General features: G+C 41.4%; 2 protein-coding genes across 8 annotated transcripts in view; one reads left to right on the forward strand and one right to left on the reverse strand.

Moving 5' to 3' along the window:
• cog5 (component of oligomeric golgi complex 5) overlaps positions 1 to 20,442 on the forward strand; it is a 54,516-nt gene that overhangs the window by 6,317 nt on the left and 27,757 nt on the right. For all 3 annotated transcript variants that reach the window (XM_071502301.1, XM_071502299.1, XM_071502300.1), the window contains exon 6: positions 1,372 to 1,492. In XM_071502301.1, coding sequence (XP_071358402.1) covers positions 1,372 to 1,492 — 121 coding nt within the window. The remainder of the gene's footprint in view (positions 1 to 1,371; positions 1,493 to 20,442) is intronic.
• Positions 4,589 to 14,357, reverse strand: LOC139635205 (G-protein coupled receptor 22-like). 5 transcript variants are annotated; one of them, XM_071502303.1, is made up of 5 exons: positions 13,448 to 14,357; positions 10,713 to 11,638; positions 9,027 to 9,118; positions 8,578 to 8,724; positions 4,589 to 6,835 (listed from the first exon to the last, which is right to left on the reverse strand). In XM_071502303.1, exons 2-5 carry the CDS (start codon positions 10,990 to 10,992, stop codon positions 5,783 to 5,785), a joined length of 1,572 nt encoding a protein of 523 aa, XP_071358404.1. In that variant the 5' UTR covers positions 10,993 to 11,638; positions 13,448 to 14,357; the 3' UTR covers positions 4,589 to 5,782. The 5 variants fall into 5 exon arrangements, with proteins under 5 accessions (XP_071358404.1, XP_071358403.1, XP_071358407.1 ...); XM_071502302.1 differs by having other exon boundaries at positions 10,713 to 11,662; XM_071502306.1 differs by having other exon boundaries at positions 9,027 to 9,171; positions 13,448 to 14,354.

A 20,442-nucleotide genomic window follows, 5' to 3' on the forward strand; every position in this document is an offset into this window, starting at 1 on the left:
AGTGTTTGTTGACATGCCATTAAATTCTAGACTCAAACTATGTTGACAACTATTACAATAAAGTTTTGTACACACTTTCATATCCCCCTCACGACGAGCCAGAATAAGTGAAGGGGTTCCCAGACTTTTCATCTGGCACCAACATCAGGTCAACATTGAAGACACTCCAGTTAGCATCAGCGGTACTTTGTCTTTAGTGATAGTTCGTAAATGTTAGCATGCTAAACTAAGATAAGTGAACATGGTAAACATCACCTTCTAAACATAGAGCACGTTAGCATTGCCATTGTGAGCATGTTAGCATGCTGATGTTAGCATTTAGTTTGAATTACCACTGTTCCCAAGTTCAACGTCACAGAGCTGCTAGCATGGCTGGAGACTCTTATTATATTCATACACAGACAGACAGGTGGACTCATGCCATCAGATGGTGATGGCAGCCCCACAGTTCTCAGCTAAACCTCTGTTCCCCCCGCCCCCACTCCCTCCTCCTAACACTACACTGACCATCTTCTTCCTCTCAGGCAGTTCAGACAGAACTGCGCTGTCATTCTCTATCAGTGTTAAGTTTACCCCAACCTCCTTTTGTCTTTTTCCTCTTTGTTACACGGTTAATGTCTCAGTTGAATTGTTGCTATCCATCTGTAGTAAATATATCTTCCTCAGCTGTTAATGATTTCTTGTACAAGCTGTTTCATGAGAGGAATGATACTGTTATATTCTGCAGTACTCTCATCAGAGCAAACATGCCCTCAACAGGATTGTCTTTCTCTCCCTTTGTGTGTAAATATTTTATTTCTAGCACATACTTGCACATAGTGAAGAAGCACAAGAAGCTCCATGGTTACCATATGAGTTGGCATAGCAACCATAAAGCATAATATTTTTTTCTCATGTGGCTTTGAAAGCAGAGTTGCACCCATTAGTGACCAACCAGATTGTTTGAGAGTAGCAATACTATAATTACAGTTGGTGTCATTTTACAGAAGGTTATGACATTAATTCTAAAAGCTTTTATTGTGAAGCAGTGATGACACTGTTTGACTTCATTTATTTTATTTTAAATTGTATTTTATGAAGTCTTTTCAAAAACATGTATAGGACCAAGTCTTTTTCTGTACTGCAAGTTAGAACCACACATGTCTTCTTGAACTATTACCTCTGCTGATGAGATTTGGGAAAATGAAGATAAGGGAACTGAAAAAGTGAATTAGGTGGAAAATAAAACCCGACCTCAGCTGGTAGGGCTCCGGTGTCTAATTGCAGCATCAGTGTGAGGTGAACCACACTCAACATTAGCGGCAGCTTGAACCCGGATATTTTGATAAACTCACCACACCACCTGACATCCTCTTTCTCCTCCTCCTCCAGGTGGCCTGTGACCTGCTACGGAGGATCATTCGTATCTTGTACCTGAGCAAGAGGCTCCAGGGTCAGCTCCAGGGGGGCAGCAGAGAGATCACCAAGGCCGCTCAGAGCCTCAATGAACTAGGTAAGGACATCCATGTTTACTAATGTCTAATCCACAGTCAACATCTGTTTCTACAAAAACTACAACTGCTGCTGTGGCGCACCTTTCACACCAGTGCACATTCTCCCAGAACACCTTCAGTACAGTGTTCTGAATGACTTGCATTAGGTTACAAATATTGCTTTTAATATTTAACACAAAAAAGCATTTTATTCATGGGATTTAGGAAAGTAAATACAAAAAAACAGATTAAAGGAACATACTAAGCCACATTTTACACACATTGTCAAAAAAGTACCATTAAAAAAAACACATTTTAGTTTTTGAAAAAACTAAAATAGTTTCAGTTGTAGAACACTCCATCAGCATTGTAGTTTATTTTCATGTGGTCTTTGTTTCCCTGCCATCCTGTCACAGTTTGTGGCTGTAGAAAGTGTGATCTTCTTTGGAGCTGACATTGGAAATAACTAAGATCTTGTCACTGTTCTGTTGCGAAGAGTTTATTTGTACTGTGTGGGCACAAAGCAAGACATTTGGCAGCATCAAATGTATCTGGAGCAGTGCAGGCTGCACTAAAGTCAACAGTGTGGATGTGTTTTGGTCCATATGATCACAGGCAGAGGACCTCACACAGCAGCTTCAGTGGCGACAGTGCTGTTGACCCCTAAACTAAAGCATGGGGCGCGCTGTGTCAGCGGTAGGGAGGGAGGGATGCTTCTCTGGAACGGCTTGTCACATTAAACGTTATCCAGAACCCCAACAAGATGCAAGAATAAATAAACACAAAGACCAGTAGAGTCACACTTGTACTCATCTGGGAGTGCTTTTCACATGACACACTCGTACCTGCTTTTATATTCATTCACCTCTGTCATGTAATGTTTGTTTGTTTGTTTGTTTGTTTGTTTGTTTGTTTGTTTACCTCTGTATCAGTTGGCCTGAAAAGCCTGCAAAACTCTGCTGCAGCCAGACCAGGTTCTTTGTATCTATTGGCTGTTAGGTACAGTAATCGTGTATAACTAAATACACATTACATTCAGTATTAGGCACACAGGCGTTGTTTGTTTGAGCTTCTAAATCTCACCTTAAATCTGAATCTATTAGAATAATAATGACAGATGGCCGCTGGTCTAATTGCTGATAATTTCTATTTATTTATTCATTTACACTTATTTTTTTCTCTCTGCCTTGTTTAATTCACTTAGTTAGAATATTTGCATATCATTCTTAACAGTTTTTTTTTTTTTTTTGAAATCCTGTTATGTTTTGGTCTTTTACTGTCTTTCCTCTGGTGATCACTTTGACAACTGAAATTCTGCGCATTTTGATACAATTTGATGATTTTGATACAATCCTTCTTCCTGTGAAACTCACTGCCAGTTACAACCAATACAATCTAAATTTGAAAAATTTTACTTACAGCTAATCGTCCATTAAGCACTTTGAAAATCTTAGAATAATAGAGTGAAGATGGGTAGCTTAAATCTTACTGCTTTACCAGCTTGCCATCATTTTAAGTTTCACCATGCGCACCATTGCACACTAAATGCTCAGAACGAAGTGGAGAGGCACCGGAGCACACAGTGTGCAGACCCATGTGTTAACATGTCACTGCACAGTCAGCGCGCTGCAGCTCATAAGTGCACTTTAACTAATAAAAGGAGCAGAGTAATTTATTTAAGCCAATATACAGACACTGGATAAAAACAGGTCACCTCAGAATGAAAGTGCAGGTACTCGCACATATGACTCGAAGCTGTTAGAAGCCTGAAGCACGACTAAACACTCAGAGAGGTCACCCATATGTTTCCAGAAGAAGCTCATAGCACTGAATCTTAATAGATCTTATAGTTCACAGTTGCCTGACATTACATCATGGCCTGCAGTCACAGTGCAACATGATCAAATCTGGTGTTCTTAGCTGTGGTTTGTTTCTTTAGTTCCTGAGTAACATATCTAGAGTAGGTGTCTTTGGCTCTTCACTGCTTCTTATGGCTGACAGCCTGCCAGGCATGAAACACCCAGTGTGAGCTGGGTGCTGCAGTCCACTCACTGCCTCATGTTCCACCCCAGCATGGAGCTACAGCACCTTAAAGAAGGTAATGACACCATTCCACTGGCTGCAATCATACCTGTATAACGAGGCACAACAGCGATGCCCAGTTTGACCTGATTCATGCTTTCCTCCTAGCTCTCCATCATAAGCTTGGTTTCGTAGTCTGGGTTAGGATTGTTGGTGGTTGGATAGGTTCAGAGGACTGTGTGACCTTCTGTTGTCAGCAGAGGAAAAGTGATATTGATGCACTGCATGTCTCTGCCACCAGTTATCTATGTGCCATGCTACCCTTAGCTATCACACGGCATTAGGCGTGACAGAGGGGGTTCACAAGGACAAGTGTTTTCAGCAGCCTGTGGCCACTTTTCATACCTCTCACACACACACACACACACACACACACACACACACACACAAGCTCGCACAAACTCCATTGGCTGCAAAGAGCTTTTATATGGGGTCAGTGTCCTTGGTGCTCTCCGGCACAGCGACAAACTCTTGTAGGTGATACAGTGTTTGGCTTCTGCTCGCTGCTATGCAGGTCGGTTGTTGTCCAACGATTCCAACAATTTCTCAAGTGGGTTCTGCTGCTTTGTGTTTTGTTATGGTTCACACTGTGGAGTCGTGGACTCATTTCATTTGGGGGTTATAAAGAGGGTCATCAAGGGATCCCAAACCTGCTTTGGAATAAATTAAACCTCATAGTTTAATTTATTAATTTCAGTGCTATGTCTTTTTCCCAGAGGTTCCCACAATTGGAAAAAAAAAAAAAGTTTATTAAATACACCATATGGACAAAATTATGTCCACATACTTTGTGTATCTTTGGTGTGGGATTGCCTCAGTGTTTCGGGAAACCTGTGCTTATACTGTGTTGAGCTGGTAACAAGCTTAGAGTTGTCTACAGTAGACACACAGCATAGCATTTCCCTCACACCACCAACCATGTGTGTTGTGTTAGCCATCGCGGTTGACAGTAGTACTTCTCTTCTTCACTGGCTCAGTTGGTGTCTTCCTGCAGCCTGCACTCTCGTCATCAGTTGCATATTACTCCGGATCTCTCGTTGGCTCTCCCTCTCCACCAGCCTCCTCCTCTCTCGACTCATTTTGATTTTTAAAATAATCAGCTATACCGCTTCGTCTTCAGAACATGGTAACAGATAGATAGATTGTTTTGCACGGTTCAGGAGAGACAGTGAAAAAGTACAACTTTCACAGTGGCTAACTCAGTACTTGTGCTGGAGGGGCACCAATACACCTTAATGATCGGCTGAAATCTTGGTTCCAGTCTGAAGCTGTGAGTCTGTAACTACCAGCCTTTTCTGCCAGTACCCTCATTTGTCCGTATGACAATGGACATCTATGCAGGGATTGTTTAAGGTCTTGTGAATTTAGTCAATTTCAAACAAGTGAATTGCATTGGTAGGAGAAACAGGGTGTTCATCAGTCCGTAATGTTATTTTGTTGTGAACAAACACAACCAGATTCTTAGCTTGGACAGCAGAGTTCTTCAATATGTGACATAACAGACAGGCGACCTCTTTGAGGAAACTGAAGGAGAAACTAAATTCCCCATGTCAGTCAGTCTCTCCCCCCCCCCCACTGGTCCTGATGTATCCAGTTCCACATGAAGAGGCAGGAGAGCAGAGGGACACTGACACATATTGTGCCTTTGGTTGTTTATTACAAATGGTGACAAACAATATCAAGGTATTCTATAACAGTACATAGACATTTGTCTCCTATTACTCTAACCAGAGAACAACACGCACTGCTGCTTAGATACAGAGTTATGAGTGAATTGTCCTTGATAGCACGCCACAAAATTCCACAATAAATAGCAATAAATTACCCTTTTCATGTGCCTGTGATATTTTGAGACATTTTTTGCACTGAAGAAAAAATCAACTGTAAATGCAGTCCTTGACCTCATACATTCAGCTGCTGGTAGTTTCCCTTTTTACATGTTATGGTTATATTCAGGAAAACCCTCGCCTTTATCAGTTAATTCCTCTGGGAACACATCTTTTCTGTGGTCGTGATTTTAGTATTCATTTAGTAAGCTGCCCAAGATGCATCTGTTTAGCTTGTTTAGACTCCGTCTTTTTTTTTTTTTCAAATACTTTACACCTCTCTATTTGCATAAACACCTTTTTTTTCAGTTTTTCTTCTATACTCTGTTACTTTCTCTCATGAGTGTAACCAATTCCCATTTACACTAAATATTTGACATATTTACATTTGAGTTAATCTCATCACTCTGCATCCTGTGAGCATAGACATTTTTGTCTGGCCTCCGTGTCCTCGAAGGTGACCTTCTTGTTCCTCCTTGGGTCAATCCACGAGTTATGGATGACCACATTATTTGGTGTTGGTTCAGCTTCAACTACAGACACCACCCTCTTCTTCATCTTGCTCTTCAAAACCTTTTGGAACTTCTGTCGAGTGAAGGCGTAGAGGAGTGGGTGAAAGATGGTGGTGCCGTAGGCCATCACCAGGAAGCCCAGGCGGAGGCGCACAGTGAAATCACTGGGCCCAGTGCTGAGGATGATGGTGTTGAGCACAGTTATTGGAGTCCAGCAAAGTAGGAAGGTGGAGATGATGAGAAGAGACATCCTGAAGACTCGTTTCTGTCTCTCCCGTCTTTCCCGGTGACGCTTTACCGCTCTTCTCAGAGCAATAATGACGGACACTGAAGCCCGCATGCCCAAAGGTGCGTTCCCACCTGCCCTGACTCCTGTGCTGCTCTGTGAAGCATCAGTCGACTCTGCTTGTGTCGCAGTGCTCAGAGAGATAGTGTTTTTACTCTTTTGCTTCTTTTTAGGAAGGTTGTGCTGAAAGCGTGTTCCTATGCGGATATTAAGTGCCTGAAGGATCTTGTAGTACGTCACCAGCATTACCACAGCCGTGAAAAAGAATATAGGGATCTGTGCTAGCAGGTGATAGTACAAACCCGGCTCTGTGTAGTACTCATTTGTATGAGCCACTGAGACCACTGCAGTCTGGTTTACAAGGTCTGAACCAGAGTTGATGAAGAAGCCCACTTCCATGAAGGGAACCAGGAAACTGAAAAAGGATAAAGCCCAAATAGATCCCAGTAGAGCCACAGCTCGGCCCATTGTCAGCACACGGTTCGCTGGGCGCACTGAGATGTCGTAGCGGTCCACAGTGATGGCCAGGACGTTGGCAGCAGTAGCTACGCTTGCGAAAGAGACGCAGGCCTCATGGAAACAACATATCATGGCTGTGTCTGCCTCCAGAGGAAGTAGCACCACCACGGCTGTCAGCGGGATGCAGCATACACATACCTGCAAACAGACAGGAACTCAGGTCACATCCCAAATACATTTTTACAGCAGGCTCATTTGTTTTATTTAGTAATTTTCTAGTGGTGCCTGCTCTTACTTAGATAGATAAACCTTATTACTAATGCATTTTAATCAATAGTTGAATTATGACAAATACTAAATTATTTATGGCCTCAGTCCTGTTACACTACAGTCCACCAGAAGCCTTCCTCACCACAACCAAGTCAAGACAAGTTTTTACTGTACAACATGATCATCATCTCTGATGTGAAAAGTGAAGATTTTCACACAATAAGAGAAATAAAATGTGTGTGTCTTGGTAATAGTTAGGTAATAAACTTCTTTGTGCACTATGGCGCCTGACAGTCCTATCAGGTGTTGATCACACTAGATGACACTCAAGGAAGCAAGTCTGTTTGGTTGAACAATACAAGTAAGAAGAAAAGAGTGAGCTCGACAGAAGGTCAACAAGCCAAAAACAGAAAGCGACAAATGGCAGAGCAGCACAAGAATAAGCCTTGGTCCAACAACAACCCGATACAAAGAAGCGAAGCAGCAGCTGAGTATGAGAACAGATTCAGAGAAGGCATCTGCTTCACTTGACTGGTAACTTAACTTCTAACACTGGCTTCTATTCTGCTTTGGTTACTGTAATGAAGTGGCAGTATTTTTCTGTCATTGCTGTTTGTGGCTGTGATTCAGTGTCCTAACGTTAGGAGAGTGAATGCTTCAGAGTAAACTGACATCAGAGTTTTATCCAGTGGAAGCAAAGGTAACACAGTTTCACAAACTGCCTCATAGTCGAGCATGGCCAGGTTTTAACAACTACATTTACTGCCAGACACATCCCAATTGCTTTCCCTCATTCATCTGCCCCTTTGATGAATTACATAATTCATCAGTACGGTCGCTTGTTAGCTCATCGTCTTGTCAGTGTATAACCTGGTGTAATCAGCGTGATGCAGTTTCAGACCATCAGCCCTCAGGCTGTATTTATAAAAGAGCTAAGCTGCATACATTATGTACCAGACATTGAAAAGAACTTGTAACTTTACACGTTATCAACAAAACTAATGTAATGTAATGTAATGTAGCTCCTAGCAGCTACAGTTTAGCATACAACTACTGTGGGTTCAGATGTTTCTGATCATGGTAGTCAGATTAGCCATATGCTAACCTGACATGTATTGACAGCACAATTGCCAGGCAACTTCACCAAAGGAGGTTATGTTTTCACCCATGTCTATTTATTTGTCAGCAAGATGACGCAAAAAGTACTGAACCTATTAGCACTAAACTTGGTGGAGGGATGGGGGGTGCACCAGGGAAGAATCTGTTACATTGATCTAGTAAAAGGGTCCAGGGATTTCCTTTCACATCTCTTAGCATTGTGTGTCACTTTTGTCAGTTTCGCAGGAAATAATGGTTGGATCTTGATGTAAAAAAAAAATCTGACATATTTATGGTTAAGATTAGGCTTGTTGCTTTCAAACAGATTACAATATCTCAGATATGATCACAATATGCTCATGCAAACATTCTCTCTGAAACATAGCACTGAAGAGGTGTGTAGGAGCGCCATGTCTCCTGCACAAACAGCTACATCTAATGTGACAGCATCCTGTAATTACCACCCGTGCCCACAGAGGACTCTGTTGGCTGCTGGTCGGAAACCGTTAACACTGTCTCACTTTAAATCCCTGTTTGCTAAAACGTATCTGATAATAGAGGTCAGGACTCACCAACACATCCACCACGTGCAGGTTCATGGTGATGATGTTGGAAACGGAGCTGATGAGGTTCTGTTTCATGCAGTAGAGGACTAGTACAGTGAGGTTTGAGCTCAGACCCAAAACTATCTCCAAAAGCAGAAAGCTCGTCAGAGATACCTAGTAACATGAAGGACATGGTGGAAATCATGCCATTTAGTCACAATTAATAACAATGAAGATGTAATTTATATTTTTCTTTATGTACTTTATGACAAGGAATTAATGTAACAAGGTATTATATAATAGGTATTTAAAGTTTCTCACATTTGAATTTCCAACCCATTAATTACCTAGACAGTTAACAGTTTCCTAAAAAAAAAAAAGGCTCAGGCAACTCTTCACTTTCTCGCAAGCAAATATCATGCCACATTGATCTGACTGAAAAAGCAATTTAATTGCGTAGGATGCTTTTGCAGTACCTGGAAGCTGATGGGGTAGATGGCCTCAGAGGACTTCATGTCAAGGTCGTAGGGGTCAGCAGCGTCAAGCACCGTCATGTTGCTCATGGTGGCTGCAGAGATCAGCATGGGAGATGTGTGCATTATCCTGATGGGAGGAAGATGCCTGGAGAGCAGTTTGCACAAAACAGTCTTTGTTTAAAACTGAACCATTGCACATCCTTTTCTACCAGATCTTTTTTTTTTTTTCTTTCTTTTTTTCAACCAAAGTTTTGTTTAACTGTCAGGGTTGTAAAGAGGTAATGGGCTGTTGATAGGATGGTATTTACCTCTCTTGACATTGCTACTCCAGAATAATTCAGTATCTTTACAGTACAATAATATGTTGAGCTACACTTTGTCTATTGATTTATACATGTCTGATGATGGAGAAGCTTTCAGTTTGTCTCTCACACAAAAATAGTCCCATTTTTGCCTTGACTTGCAGCTAGGGACGCTGAAATATGCTTTGCTTGAGAGGGATAATTTCAACACCTCTCAACTGGCGTCATTATACTGATGAGGATTTTAGGTTTTCAGGGTGACTTCGTCTGAAAGCTGAAGTACAATTGTGGAAGCACAGCGTGGTTGTTCATAGAGTTAGAGGAAAAAGGTTTCTGTGAAAAGATCACCTTGTCTGAAAACATGAAAAGTAGACCCTTTGTATTTTTTTACATGGTGGTAATTTGTTTTCGTCAGGAATACAGGAGCCTAATTGCGTAACAAGACTTGTGACTGAAGAGGTCATTTCCAGGAGAAATTCAAAAATGAATCAGGTGCAGATGAATCATGTGGTGCAGTTTAGTGTGTAGGCTATAGTAAATGACATTATAGCCAAGAGTCTTTAGATTGCAAGGGTCAGTCACACTGCACACAGTTGTAAGTCATTTGACAGAGATGTCAACAAAGGAACCAAACACAACTTTCTTCACTGTAGAATCAGAATCCTGCTACCATTATTGATACGATATATATATATATATATATCAATATATATAAAATCAGTATTGGTAGTGAGTACCACACTGAGCATACTAGCAGTTGCTGTTAGGGCACACTGGTTTTATTACCAGGGAAATTGTTAATGGAAAAAAACAGACATGCCCTGGGTGCTTTAACCAAAGTATAGTTGGAACAATGTTGAACAGCATCTGATATCCCTGGTCCTGTAATCCTTACCTACATCAGAACGGCATCAAACGAATAAAAAAATTTTCTGAAACAGATAATCTGACAAAAATTCAATTGGCGTGTGGAGGTGAGAAGGCAGGACTCTTAAGCTTTTTTTTTTTTTTTACATGATTACTTTGGTTACGTTGCATTTGTACAGCTGAGTCAGAGTGTAACTGTTTAATACAGCTATAAAAGAAAGCAATGGTTGCCCTCATGTGTGGTCAGATGACACATTGTACAAGCTAGTTGGTTTCTAATATACTGAAGCCTGAAGCCAAAGTTACAGGGACAGTTTATCCTTTCACCAGTGCCTCAGAAGTCTTGCAGGAGGGCAAGTTAAAAGAAAACAAAGCCATTTGAGAGCCATGGTTTGCTTGCTGAGCCCAAACAAACCAAAGGCAGGAATACAAGAATATGTGGTATATGGACTTTGGTTCCTCTATGGTTTGGACCAAAGAACACCGAGTACAGTTGTGATATCAGGGTTAAACTCACCACTCCCTCCCAGCAGTGTCCTCTCCAGCTCAGCAGCTATTGAAGTGGCCACAAGGAACTTGCTGGAGCACTTTGGAACATCCCACCATGTTTTAACTTGACAAGTCTTCAGTTGAACTTGATTCGCACCATTCTTTTCAGTGAAAACACTGGAGTTTGACAGACAATGAAAAGTCCTCAATGAGCTTAAGCTTTGGGGGTTGTGGCTCCACTCAGGCGAAGGGAAAAGTCTGTTTGTGAGACACGGAGAGCAACACTCCCGCCCCTCATTGGGGGGCATGTGGTTTGCAACATCAGTGCGGTGCACTAAGATCAATGCTTTCTTTCATGCAAAGCTCTGTCTCGTCATTGTCTGTTGTGCTTGAGCTGTTGCCTCCAGTGTCATCCCCGCCTCAAAATGATGCTAGTGTCAGAATGATCCTCTCTCCGCTTTTCAGGTATTGTACACTCTTCACACTCTTCTCTTTATGTCTCTGGAGATTGGTGCACTTTCCTATATGGTCCACAGCACCTTATGTCAGACCACGTCAGGTTCGTGATTTCATTTCCCAGAGAGCAGTGAGGGAGAAAGTAGAGATGACAGAATGGAGGGAGGGTTGCAAGAGAAAAAGAAAACCAGCTGAACTTGACCTAGTTAAACCTTACACACACCTGTGATCCTGGGAGGGGGGGTCTCCTTGGGGCAGAGTTGCACTAAAGGTCAGAGGTCAGAGACTTGGATGTGGGCCATTTAGAGTCATCAAAGATCATCCAAAGAGAGAGATCCCTTGACTTGACTCTTGGACATCCACAGACGTCTTACTCCCACGTCATCCTTCACAGACTGCAAGGGAGCGATTCATTGAAGCAGAGAATTATGTCATGTCCATTTGTCATCGTCATCCCCTTCCCTTGTGTTCTCCCTCCATCACATTCCATCTTTGATTCTGCAGAGGTGAAGGAAGATCTCACTACAACAATACAAAAGAAAGAAATATGTCACATTGAAATCAGATTGTTGCTCCCTGGTCTGCATCATGTGTTTGCCACCTAATGTCAACTCATTTATCATCCCCTGGCAGATAGCGTGCTCTTTCTGTGCTAATTGGACGCCTGTCTCCGTCAGTGTTTGCGCTCATGTTAGTGTGTGTGTTCCAAATGTGTGTTTAATCAGTTTTGATGCCTTGGCTTTTGTCTTTGATGATTCCCATCATGTGTTGTTCAGCAAATGAGCGCTGAAAACTGAACTGGTTCTCTGCACACTGTCTGTATGAGTGTATGAAACGAAACGCAGACTGACTGTTGGACCACACACTGTCTCAGCAAGTCAGTTCAGGACTCAAGACCTTGGAAAAAACTTTGCCAGTTTCAGGCTATTTTTATTTAGTCATTGTGTTCTTTTATAGCTGGTTGTGTTTAGACGACATTTAGCATTTGAGAACTTCAGCTTAATTAATTTTACACATATTGTACATATTGTGATATAGATGATGAAAGTGACTGTAGAAACGGTATGCACATTAGTATTTACACATGTATTTGTGTCCTTGTGCCTTGAGTAATGTAATGTCTGTACCCAGTTATACACTTTAATCCACCACCTTTCACAGTGCTTATGGACGCTCTCAGTATCCCCTGTTATTCAGAACAGGTGACACATTTTCCACATTTGCATTTGAGACAAATAAACAGTAGCTTCACAAAGGAAGATGCACTGCTGACAGACGTGGGCATACCCTAACCTTAACCACACAAAACTTGTACCTAAGCCCAACCACCCAATCACAGCCAATGGAACACCTACTACTGTCAACACGCCTACCAATTTCTGGCGAAACGCCCAGGTTCTAGGGCTGCCTTGGGGTACATGTACATAAAGTATATCTCTACTAAGGTCTCAACAAGGTGTCAAATCATCGGAGGAAATAATTACTCAATCTATTAGACAGAAAAAAAAATTAATCTTGTCATCAGTTAATTATTTCTCATTTATTAAGCAAAAATGCAAAGCATTCAATAATTTCAGCCTCTTAAATATGATGATTTACCTCGATTCTCTGTTTTATATCATTACATATTGAATGTCTTTGGGTTTTTGCCCAGATGGATGCTTTTCAGTATTTTCTGGCATTTTACAGTCTTGATCAGTTAAACTGGAAAAAATAATCAGCAATAATGAAGATAATTGTTGGGTTCTTGCTCAGATATTGAGTCCATTATTGTTAACTCTGTTACAGCTCAATAATCTTTTATTTAACTGCACAACATGAGCCAAATTGCTTCTTTGTTTAAATTCAATTTATGGCTTAGCAGCTTAATGCAGTTGTTATCACATTCGTCTTTTCTTTTAGCTGTCTTCTCCGTTACATGAAATATCTGTCCTCTAGATGACCTCACTCTAAGGACAGATTCAAACTAGTTCCATCTTCAGTCCGCTTAGTTTTGCGTCGTATGAGCTTCACTACAACAGGAGAGCTGGACTCTTTGGGAAGCAGTGACCTCGGCTCAGCTTGTGAAGACCCGTGTTCCTTACTGCTTGACAGCCACTCATTTAGTGTAATTATTCTCCACTCAAAATAATCACTGCTTGAGAATCGTGACTCGCAGGCTCAACAACATGTCAGCATGCTGTGTGTGTTTATCTAGAGCTCAATGTGTTGGTTTTACAGTGCCTTTCGTGCAACACATTCACATTGACTTGCTGTCAGCACACCAACAACAGTGTTAATATATGACTGTGCCGTGTGTTAGTTTACCTCTTGACAAAGACCGTTCCTCAGTGATCGCTGGGTCTGTCGGAGTTCTTCCCTTCCTTGTAGGGCTTTGCGATCTCAATCCCCAAAGGTAGCGTAGAGCCCACAGGTGATAAGCCTGAGTGGCTGAGGTTTGGCTCAGTCGTCCATCATTCAAGGCTCTTCCGCCACGCTGTTCAGTCCTTTCAGGGTGGAAATCTGACTGGTAGAGAGCACACAGCCACAGAGCCTGGAGAGAGCGAAAGAGATATTGACACCGCTGCTCTGCCTCCCCCTCTCTTCTCTCTGCTGTGCTTCTTTTTCTGTCGGTCTGTCTCTGTCCTGCTTCCTGCCTCTTTCTGTATCTGCCTCCAGTAGCCCTCCTACTCATCCATCGCTCCCTCCCCCTCCTTCTCCCCTCTCTGAAACTGTCTTCTCCTTCTCTTTTTTTTCCTTTTACACCTCTGTGCTTGACTAATTGGACTCATAAAGCAGATTTAACACTCTGTTAGTAATTTTTTTCTCATCTCCAATCCATTTCTTTCTTTCCTTTGCCATCGTTCTTTGTCTTTTAGGCTGCCTGTACTCTTTTCCATTATGGAGGGACAACATAGATCTTTTTTTGTCTGAGTTGTGTTTTTTTTTCCTCTCTTTTCCTCTGAACCATCTCTCCATAAGTTTGTTTGCCCTCATTAAAGAGCCCAGGTGGGAAACGGTGGCCATGACAATACTAATGGCAGCATCCTTCCTCCCAGGACTTTGGCCACTCCTCCACTGTTTGTGTTTGCATAGCACCTGCCGGATGGTGCATGCTTAACAGTCCTGGTCTGACTACCATTGGAGCAGTCACCGTGTTGCCCTTATTGCCTGGTGAGCAAATCTGGAGGTTAGCAAGTGAATGGACTAATTAGGGCTACTTGGCATTGGCATGGCAACAACAGCACCACTGGCCAAAGGAAAAACAGACTGACTAATCAGCATCTGTCTGTTGTCTTCTGGGGTGCACTTTTTTTTCCACCGATAAAACAAAAACTCCTGATTTTTTTTGTCTTGGCTCTTCATCTCTCACACTTTGTCTGTTTATTCAAGGAGTGTAAGCAGAGACACTCCTTTCAAGTCTGACTGTTTTACTGACATGCGCAGCTCAGTGGGAGGCATGTTTTCCCTGAGATACAAGTCTTTAGTGAGAGACAAATAGACGGCAGACAGCAGCGTTATGGAGAGGGAGACAAAAGACGTCTGCAGACTTTCCTTCTGAGAAAACATGAACATGATATGTGAGAGCGACAGGGACGGAAACCGAGATCAAGACAGCTCAGATACCGAGAGAGACAAAAATCCCTTTTGTTCTCAGTAAAGATGACAATGATGTGTGAGAGGCCAGTTTCACACCTAAATTTGCTGTAAGCACAATAGAGTGCAACAGAAAACATCTATAAATGTTTAATGAATGCATTAATATTGCATCGTGATATCTAGGCTGTCCGCTGGCCAGCCTAAAGGCTGCTAGCTGTTGTCTAGTCTCCAGCTGTGCTATTTCAAACAGAGGTGCATATGAGTGAAACCAAGTGCGTGGCTGTCTTTGTGTGAGTGCTTTGTATTTTTGAAAGAGCAGTCATGGACTTTGTGCTCAAGGGAAAAAATGCCACACCAGTAAATGCTAACGCCTTCGTGATTGTCCTACAGCACAAACAGCTGGGAATTCAAGGTCAAGATCAATACTGTCTTCAGTGCTTAGAACCCATGAACTACTTTGAAAGAGGTGTCTGATTCATGCTTTGAGTGGGGTTGTTGTCTGAAAACAGATCAGCAACTGTTGGACTGTGGAAAAGCAGTCAGTGCTCATTGCTCGTCATTGAAAACGTGTGCACACATGTTACACTTACTTAGGTAGTTATCCGCAACTGCAGTGAATTCAAATCTCTGTTAACCCAGTGATGTGTAAAGCATCAAGTCCTCCCGCCTTTGTCCCCGTCCTTGGATATGACCTTCACCATCATAGTAACAATAATGTGACCTGCAGGAGTGTACCAGCAGCAGGTGAATCGACCTTCATCCTCATGGTAACAATAATAAACACATAGTTAGGGTTGTTGCTGTTTGGTTAGATCTAGGAAAAGATGTGGTGTGGGGTAAAATCTGTTCTTCCTTAAGGTTACAGGACCTATATTTTCACAGTTATAATAATAAACAAAAGATTGAACTTGAGGAAGGATCATGGATAAAAGAAATGATGTTGATCATGTGGGTTTCACATGGTAAATAAAAAGTGGCCTCCTGTGTGAAAGTGCTGAGTTTTGTTCATCCATCCATCCATCCTCCCCGACCTCCTCCTAACGTGGACTTTGTTGCTCTATACTAGATCACATGACTTCCTCCTTTGCTCCCTTCATAATCACTGCAACCACTGGCAGTGACCTAACAATAAAACCTAACTTTGGGTCAATTTTGACAGTTCTAATCACAAAATATCTGGTCACTTATGAAAGATGACTGTCTAAATATGTTTTTTAAAAAAGGTTGTTCTTTCTTCTATAATATGACAACAATATATTCATCTTATACACATAATATGATAATAGTGGGTGAGGATTAAAATCAGACCTTCTGATATCCAGTTTAAACCTTACATCAGATAACAGAAAGTAAAATTACATTTCATTGTGCCTTTAAGCAAATGCACACACAGTGTCATGTCATGGTTTACACTACTTTGACACACTGCAGTCTGACAGTTCCACAGCCTCTCTGCTTCTTTACACATGTTATGTTTAAGAAGCTGTTTCAGACATTCTTCTTCTTGAAAGCTAAAAAGAAACAACTTCCTGCAAAAAAAAAAAAAAAAAAAAAAAACTCATGCTCTGGCAGAGGAGTCTGTGTTGTGTTGTTGCACAGCTCCTTTTTAATCAAGTTGACCAAATACTTGTCAGGCAGTGTTCTTTCAGAGGTTAGGCCCTAAACAACGAATCAAACAAAAATTATTACATTAAATCATGTACGAGCAGTGACATAAATAATGGAGGAAAGAGTAAATACGTCTCCACAGCTGAAGCCAGAGGTGTTTTCTTTTCACGTTGTCCCATTCTCGTGAACATGATATCTGACTAACGCCAAGAGGGAATTTAATTACAACTGGCTCAAACATTCAATTTGACTCAGGGATTAACTGATTGGATTTTGGTGATAAAAGGCCAAAGGTCAGGTTGACTTCACAAAACATGTTTTTGGCCATAACTCAAGAATTCATATTTAACACAAATATCTAATAAGATAAAATGATGAAGTGATGACATTTTATACACAAAGGGTCAAAGCTCAACGTCACTGGGACATCATAATGTTAACACACTAAAGTCTTCACTACATATGAGACAGGACAGACATGGATGTAAACTGTAACTTTACTGTGGTTGGTGGAGGCAAACAACTGGTAATTCCAGTCTCTACTTTAAATTTTTTGATTATATAGTTTTTCAATCCTCACATTTTTTAAAATATTTGTTTCACTAAGAAATGTGTGCTCGGCGAAGGTCTTTCTTGAATTTTCTCCAAATGAGAAACCGCTCAGTACCACAAATAGGGCACAGCAAAATATACCATATAATAGTTTTACAGTGAAACAGAAAACATTTATTACCAGCTTTGAGTATAATGTCGTCCCTGGCTGCACAGTCCTGATACACTGTTTAAAGAAGTTTTTATCGAGCTGTAAATGCAAGTGAAATGTAGATACACAGCTAACCTCACCAGCAATAAACGTTAGCTGTGCTTAACCATTTTTTAGATTTTAAATTTTAAATTTTTAATTCTACATCTGCTTATATAGACTTTGAGATTTGATTTACCTCTTTAAAACACAAACCCGCTATTAACTGACTCTTTTTTGTCAAACCCACTGTTTATATTTTTATATCTTTTCATAAACCAAAGAAAAATTGTACCAGGTTTAAACCTGATTACTTTCCAGCTGTGTTCTTTCTGTGCATGCCCCTGGACTTGACATAAATGTGTGAGGACGCAAGCTTCCGAAAACAGGTGGCTTACAGCCTACTCTACAGAGAGTTTGTTTTCAATACAAACTCTTAAAGAATTGAAATTAAAGCAACAACGAGCTATTCAGACAAGTCCCCGAAGACAAGAGCTTCTTTTGCTCACCTTCTCCTATTCATTGCTTCCAGTAGCAGTAAGCATGGGCTGTGATCAAGTGCTTGCTCAATTAAGCACAACACATTAACAGCAACTACTGCATAGAACCGACGATAGATGGCCGTCTTCAGGCAGTTGATCAAACATGAGCCGAAGAGATAAGATAGCCTGTGAAGTTGAATTGTGTGTCTGTTGTGTGTCTATGTGTCTGTATTTTGTTCAGCCATTGACTATTGAAATTGTAGCTTAGTCCACTTTTGAATTGTGGGACAGCACAGGCCTGACTACAATAATTCAGACTGAAGAAGTCACACATGAGTTTAGTGAAACTGAACCGATCCATAGAACGTACTAATGGTCAGTGAAGCAAGATGTGGATTGATACACTAATGTTTTTAGCCTCCTTCGTGAAATCCCTACCCTAACCTTCACCTCAGATTTCTTCGTCTGCACTTGGTGCTAATTATTTCCTGACTGTTAAATATGCTCTGATAGTGGGAAGCAGATCCCTCCCTGCTGCCTGTTCCCCTCTACAACCCACTCTGCTGATTACTTCCATCACCAAGGTGATGCTGAAGGGGGGGGGCACACTTTGCCATGCAACAATTTTCAAGTGTTTCGTTGCTGTGATAAATTCCGCTCTTGTAAAGCATATCTTTATGTACGGGTAACTTTGATTATAGGTCTTATCCATTATCCTCGTCCTATGAAGACTGTGCTGAAGGAATTTCCCCAGCACAGAAAACAGGGCGCATCTGTGCCAGAGCACAACTTATCCCCTGGGAACCAACACAATATCCAGTGGGTGGGGGGTACAAGCAAGGCATATCAGACAGCCCTCTGAGCATATTATGACACAAGTCAGAAAAGACCAACCTCTTTCTTTTTCCCTCTCTCTTACAAACACACATATCTAAACAAGCAAAGGGATTCTGGGCTCAGCTGTTCAACGTGGTCTCTGGCAGACTTTGTACTTGGGCTGAGGCTTCGAGCGGATTGCTTTTGAATTGAATGTGGCTCCTGTCCAATTCCCCGATCCTCTGTGCCTCAGCCCGCCACCTGCCTGATAATACTCTCCATCTCTCTCTCTCTCTGGGAAGAAGAGCAAACAATCTGCAGCTCTAGACAAATAGCACATCTAAAATGGTTTGATATCAGTCCCCATGCCCCGCACCTCTATGCCTCTACTCTCATCATCAGCAGCAGATGTCCCTGTACCTTTTATCCTCCTGATTTATAAAGATACGGCTGTCAGAAAGATGCAAATACTCTGGAAAAATTAAAATTACAGCTGTAATCAAAAGAGAGTTGAGATGAGATTGAAGGAATGAAGTTTGCTGCTTTTCAAGAAGAACAGGATAATTGAAGATCTCATGTTTTAAATTGACTGAAACACCCACAGTCCAAACACCATTTCATTCATGAATGGACTGCAAACTAACTTGATGACATTTTGATGCCTCTGCAGCAGCGAAGACCAGAACATATTGTTTTCCGGTTGTCCATCCATACCATTCTCGTGGACGCAATATATCGCTTTGACAGAACTTCTTCAAATTTGGTACATTCACTTGCACTCAAGGATGAACTGATTTGATTCTGGTGGTCAAAGGTCAAGCTCATGGTGACCTAACTAAACATTGTTCTGTCCTTGTGAATGCAATATCTCGAGAACTCCTCAAGGGAATCCCTTCAAATTTGGTAGATATGTTCACCTGGACTCAAGGATGAACTGATTAGACTCATGGTCAAAGGTCGCTGTGACCTCACAAAACACTTATTAGCCATGACTCAAGTCTTCACACAGCAATTATGACAAAATTTCTCTCAAATGCTTATTATTTTTTATGATTCTGGATAGACAGGGATGTCTAAAACTAGTCTGAGTTGCAGAGGCATACAATGGCGAGGCGTTAATCCTAGTTCTCATTTGAGAGAACAGCATAGCTTGAAAAGGTGCCTCAGTACATAGCCTTGCTCTGTGAAGTTGTTTTTTAGACCTCATTCTCTTCCTTTTGGCAGAGCTTCCAATAACAACTTGAAGAAAAACATGTCATCATGCTCTACAGCTATATCTATAAAAGTAGTTGGGCAAAAGTAATCAGGCAAATTATGGTGGCAAGAGTCAATCAGACTGGTACAGCTGTACAGGTTGATGTGAGTTAAGATACAGAAATAACATCTCTTAAATCTTCATATTTCTTTAATCTTTGTGACAAATGTTGCACCTAGCAAACACTACCACAGCTTCCGTGAAAATGATGCCTGGACAGATTCATCACGCACTATTTGTTTGGTCAAATAAAAACAAAATAGCCTGCTCCTCTCTTTCACTGCCTAAAAACCCTCCAGAGACCCCTTATGTACACCAGATCATACTTTCTATGCACAAACAGCATTATACATAAAATTGGCCAAGGGACCTAGGACCCTACTGAATCTTGTTTCTTGTTCTGTTGTTTCACCTGTTCATAAATGAGCGTTGATATTACCATGCCATAAAAGTTCAAATTAAAAAGTCTCAAAATGAACAGCATCCAAACAGATCATGGTGGCAGTTTCACTGTCACTGCAGCTCAAGTGTTGCTCAAGGCGCTCATGACCTTTTAGGGCAAAATCACACATATTGACAATGTTACATCAATATCAATATCAATTTCATATCAGCCCAAAACAGGATTTGGTTGCAAGGCCAGTCGATATCTCTTCCTCTAATGCATGATCTGGTTTTCCAAAGCAGGTGGGTGGACAAACAATGTAGGAAGGGCCAAAGCAGAATGGAAAAGTTTAACACACAGTCAGAAGTGCTATGTGCTTCTCTGAAACAAGTGCTGCTGACAAATCTGTCGAGCTGACTAGTCCCACTGTCATCC

This window comes from Trachinotus anak, unplaced genomic scaffold, assembly GCF_046630095.1.
Source record: "Trachinotus anak isolate AG129_WGS33_773 ecotype Australia unplaced genomic scaffold, CSIRO_AGI_Tana_v1 ptg000018l, whole genome shotgun sequence".
Classification (NCBI taxonomy): domain Eukaryota; kingdom Metazoa; phylum Chordata; class Actinopteri; order Carangiformes; family Carangidae; genus Trachinotus; species Trachinotus anak.

Bases quoted from the DNA above. Each gene is read 5' to 3' on its own strand.
- LOC139635205 (XM_071502303.1), bottom strand. From the start codon at position 10,992: ATGCCCCCCAATGAGGGGCGGGAGTGTTGCTCTCCGTGTCTCACAAAC. The intron at 9,119-10,712 runs GTGAGTTTAACC...TGATCTCTGCAG, and splicing joins GACACTGCTGGGAGGGAGTG to CCACCATGAGCAACATGACG. The intron at 6,836-8,577 runs GTGAGTCCTGAC...GTCTGTTTGCAG, and splicing joins TGCACGTGGTGGATGTGTTG to GTATGTGTATGCTGCATCCC.